Source organism: Coffea eugenioides, unplaced genomic scaffold (genome assembly GCF_003713205.1).
Source record: "Coffea eugenioides isolate CCC68of unplaced genomic scaffold, Ceug_1.0 ScVebR1_417;HRSCAF=1090, whole genome shotgun sequence".
Lineage (NCBI taxonomy): Eukaryota > Viridiplantae > Streptophyta > Magnoliopsida > Gentianales > Rubiaceae > Coffea > Coffea eugenioides.
The window spans coordinates 1-4,924 of record NW_020864255.1 but is presented as its reverse complement, the minus strand read 5'-3'; the positions used below and the strand labels follow the sequence as shown (position 1 = coordinate 4,924).

Below are 4,924 nucleotides of genomic sequence, written 5' to 3'. Positions count from 1 at the left end.
TGATCCCAAACAAAACTATATACAGGGATGAGATACTCTTACACTACTACCTCTGAATCAAATCAGAAGCTTAAAGACAAACTTCATATGAAGCATCCCAATAATTTTCTAGAGAATGTATAGATCAAAAGTACGAAGTCACATATAAAGGGATGCTATTCTATCTATCAGAAAGAAACTAGAAGAAGAGCAGTATGACATACAATAGGGTAATCAAAGCATAGATTGTTCCATCTTCAATTAACAATATAAATGGTGTTACATACTAGCAGAGGAGAGGCGCTTCTGTGATGTGCGAATGTCATGTTCTTTTCTCCAAAAGCCCAACCCCGGACAGACACAGTTTTGTCCATGAGAGTGACTTCACAGAGACAGATTACAGATAAAAGATGAACAGAAAACTGTTCATTCCTACCATAAGGAACCAGCAAAGAGGATAAATAACACAGGATGAACAGAATAGTTTGCATCAACCAATTTTTTCCTGAAAAATGAAAGAAGGCACTGTGACCACCAAAATTTCAAAAGAAACACCCCTAGTTTTACTTACATATGGTGGATAAACCTACGAAGGAGCCTTTACATGTAACATGTCCAACCTCCAAGTCATACTTTACATAGTGAAGTCCCAAAGCTACAACAGTTATTTCCCTCAGCATGAGATTAAAATTCAGTCAAAACTTTTTCTGCCAAAAGTGCTCCAAAGGATGTGCTTCAGGGTAGCTCCCAAAATCATTGGTAAAGATTCAAGTGAAGGAAAGTATTTTTTTTACCCACTTTTTCTGTTTCTTACTGTTTCTTTTGTAGAATTTTTAGTTCCAAGTCTTTCCTTCCCTTACAAATCACAAAATACTATAGGATGATGGATGGAAAGCTTATCCAGGACACTTTCCATTGCTATAATTTTCAATGCGATACCGGACCCTTCGCCAGTGCAGCCTCACGTTCCTGACGCCGGCGTTCTCTCTGATAAAAATTCAGTTTCAGCAATCAAAATACAAAGGTTTTAACATATTGCTTCTTGTGAGAGTACTTTACATGCATCAGAGAGGAGAATGATATAAAGATATCTGGCCATAAAACTCAGTGCTTAAACAGAAGGTTCTGCAAAGGCAAACACAAGATGAAATGCTTGTCTAAAACTCTGTTGCACTTGAAATCTCTCCGTCTGACAATTTTATATTTTATTCCTTATTCCTTTCTTGAAAAGCTGTAAAATATTTGAAAAAGATAGTGACCGTAATCTTGAAGAGGATACAGCAGTAACTATCCAAGTAAAGATAAACAATATAAGCAGAGAATTCACACCATAAAATCGAGATGCCATCAAGAAGAGGAATAAAAAATCTGGAAACACAACACATTAGGCTAAACTGCAAAGCTCTTCAGATTATGTCAAGCAGCTACCTACAATTCTTCTCCTTCATTAATACCACTTATCCTTGCTTCTCTTTATCCTTTTTTTTTTTTTTGCTCTTTTTCAATACAAACTGGACATCTGTTCCCTATGCAACTATCTCAACTTCGCTTCCCTTCTCATATCTAATCTTGAATCACATTTTACACCATTTAGTTCCAATAATTCAATGAAAACTCTGCTCAGCTCACAAGAGCTTTATCCTACTTGGAAATTTTAAATTGCATTTCTTTCCCTCAAAAATTGATCAAACCTACATCATTTTCATGTGCCAGCAAAAGTCTTTGATAATAACTTAACCAGAAAAAAAGGAAAATGCACCACTCCAAACCACATTAAAGCATGAATACACAAGTCTTGTAATTACTCTAATCAGTTCCCAATTAAAAAACAAAACAGAAGCAGCAAAAAATTCAGTTGTTTCTATTAAAAAAAAAAAAGAACAAAAGAACAAAATTACCCTGCGTTCCCAATAGGGATGGAAGCAGACGAAATCGTAGACTGGTTCAATTGTTGAGACCAAAATGGCATTGAGTCCGGTAAACACCAATAATGCTGTCATCGGCCGAGTTCGATTGGGCATTTTCTCTCTCTTCTCCTTAATTCATCCAAAAAAAATAAAGGCCTTTTCCTTTCCTTTTTCCAATTTCTGTGAAAAAAAGAACTATTTACTTATGCAGTTCGATAATTATAAAAATTTACTAATAAAAAAAAGGCAAGATATTCATGCAAAAGTAAACGAGCTGGAAGTAACTGATCAAGAGCTAAAACCAGCTAAAACTAATGCAGTTTGTTTAGTTCATAGAATACTAACCAATGGAGATTAAAGAATCAAAGTTACCTGGATAGGCAGGCCGCCGGCGAATTTCTGACCGGCGATAGTAGCGAGCTTGCTAACTTTGCCCGTCAGGGTTTTGTGGGGTTTGGGGAACCAGAAAATGTGATGTTAAACGGTTTAACTTCAATTATCCTTATTTCAGCTTATAAGTTTAAATTGTACAAGAAGCCCTTACATTTGAGAATTATCTGTTTCTACTTTTTGGCACGCAATATATATAAGAGAAAATGACTTGTTTCATCCTTCACATTTCGTAAAAATATTCTTTTCGTCACTCACATTTAGAACGAAGCAAATTGGTCCTTCACATTAAAAAACCCAAGCTTTTACATCCTAGAAATAAACTCTCGATTGTGAATCAAACCATCTAACAATCCGGTTACAAATTTTGGGGGTAGGATTGGTAGATCACTCGCAAAAATATATTTCCAACAAATAAATTAAAACAATTAAAAAATCTCAATTAAAACCCATTGCTTCTTCAAAAGAACGAAATAGTGCTAAAGCTCTCAAGCACTAAACCCTAGCACTATTTCGTTCTTTTGAAGAAGCAAATGGGTTTTAATTGAGATTTTTTAATTGTTGTAATTTATTTGTTGGAAATATGTTTTTGCGAGTGATCTACCAATCCTACCCCCAAAATTTGTAACCGGATTGTTAGATGGTTTGATTCACAATCGAGAGTTTATTTTTAGGATGTAAAAGTTTGGGTTTTTAAATGTGAAGGACCAATTTGTTTCGTTTTAAATGTGATGGGCGAAAAGAATATTTTTACAAAATGTGAGGGATGAAACAGGTTATTTTCTCTATAGATAAACTGATACATTTCTATTTTGAACCCCCAATAAATTCAAAATATAGCAAATTATTCCCAATTTGAAGTCACAAACCCATTCATGATACGCTGTTTAAGCGAGTCTAATCAAATTGAATATCTTAGTTTTCAAGCTCATTAATTATTCTATCAAATTTAAAATTGTGTGCAAACTTGATTTGTTAATCTATTTAGTTAAACTCAAACGAACTTTTATCGAATCAAACTTGAGTCGAACACTCAAGTAGTTTGAATTTTATAATTATAAATTTCATTTTATGCTAATTGGGCTAAGTGCGAGCTGAATTTAAAATTTTGACAAATATGAAATGCTATTTAAGTTTAGTTTTTTTTTTTTTTTTTTTTTGTCGACGGAGTGGGTGTCCCGGTCAAGTCCGTAAAGGCGACCCGACTAATCCCACTCCGGCCCGCCCCGGCCCCCAACCAGACCTAGCACGTTAGATGCACGGCGAACTGATGTTGCTGCGGAGGTTCGACCCCAGGACCTAACGGTCCCGAGGAAGAGGCGCCAACCACCAGCCCATTCACGTGGGGGCGCTATTTAAGTTTAGTTTGATTAGTTGACAAACTATATTCGAAGGAACTCTTACCAAACCGAGTTTGATTGGAATTTTAAGTAATTTAATTTGTCTTTCAATCCTACACACGCTAATAGATTAAGCAACAAGAATGCAGGTATATATATATATATATATAATTTTTCTAAAGTACAAATGATTGCGTACTATGTATTCACATATTAGTTGCAATCTCCTCTTCAACTTTTCAAAAAGGTCATTTTACATACATATAGTGTTCAGTGATGAGTTAAGATATCATGATTTGTGACTTGAATCTTCAATTCCATGATTTATGGTTTGTGTCATGACTCTTCAATTGCATAACTCGCAAAACTCTCAAATATTCAAGTGTGGATCATACAAAACTAGTTACAAACTTGCAAAAATACTTGAGATCCTCAAGACTTTATCACTAAAGTGTATTGAGTTTGCAAAAAAAAAAAAAAAAATTCATCTCTTTTTTGTGGAAAATAAGCTTAAATTGTTATAGGGTAGTTTCTTGTTTTCCATTGTAACCTAGAGGATAATTTGCTACTTCAATCCGATTAGCAAGTTAGTGGGCAAACAATACCTTAAGAAGAGTGATCACCCGCCTTAAAAACTCTTTTGAATCCCTCATTGTTGGTTCAACCAAGTTCTTAAAACTACTTTCATAATAGTTTTGTAGTAAGTTCCATATTCTTGTAACCTCAATTCATCAACTTTTCAACACATGCCTTTTTCCATGGAATAGGTTTTTTTTTTTTTCTATTTTTATACCTCACTTTATTAGCACAAAGTCAGTAATTGACATCTTTTAGGTCAAAGAATAACTGATAATGAATTATTGGACCAAAAATTATTGTTGTCAAAATATTTGGGACTAAAATACATTACTTTAATTTAAGGGACTAATAAAATTATTGTGTGACTCACAAAAGAGATGGACCCTTTCTATTTGTGCGCTTCTGCCACCTAACTTTCAAAAAGCACTCGAGTTTAATACGAGATAGAATAGAATTTTTTTTTTTTTTTTTTTTTTTTTTTTTGAGTAGCGGGAGAAGTATGGTTTACTTCCATATCATTTCATTGCTTACCAATTTGGTTCCATCAATTTTCATGAAAATGGCCAAGTTTTATTGTCAAACATCCCATCTTATTATTTGTCAAAGTTATATGAATAAGGGACCAAAATTCATACACTGAAACTTGCTCAAAATTAGAGGTATTTTTCAAATGAAAGAGAACTAATCTGGTAATTTTCTTCTAAAATTGATAAACTTCTATTGATCCCC

At 34.0% G+C, this 4,924-nt stretch overlaps 1 protein-coding gene across 1 annotated transcript; it reads right to left on the bottom strand.

Moving 5' to 3' along the window:
• Nucleotides 1–417: 417 nt before the first annotated feature.
• On the bottom strand, nt 418–2,406 carry LOC113758235. Its single transcript, XM_027301184.1, has 3 exons — nt 2,259–2,406; nt 1,878–2,066; nt 418–966 (listed from the first exon to the last, which is right to left on the bottom strand). Exons 2-3 carry the CDS (start codon nt 1,998–2,000, stop codon nt 907–909), a joined length of 183 nt encoding a protein of 60 aa, XP_027156985.1. The 5' UTR covers nt 2,001–2,066; nt 2,259–2,406; the 3' UTR covers nt 418–906.
• Between the last annotated feature and the right edge of the window lie 2,518 nt (nt 2,407–4,924).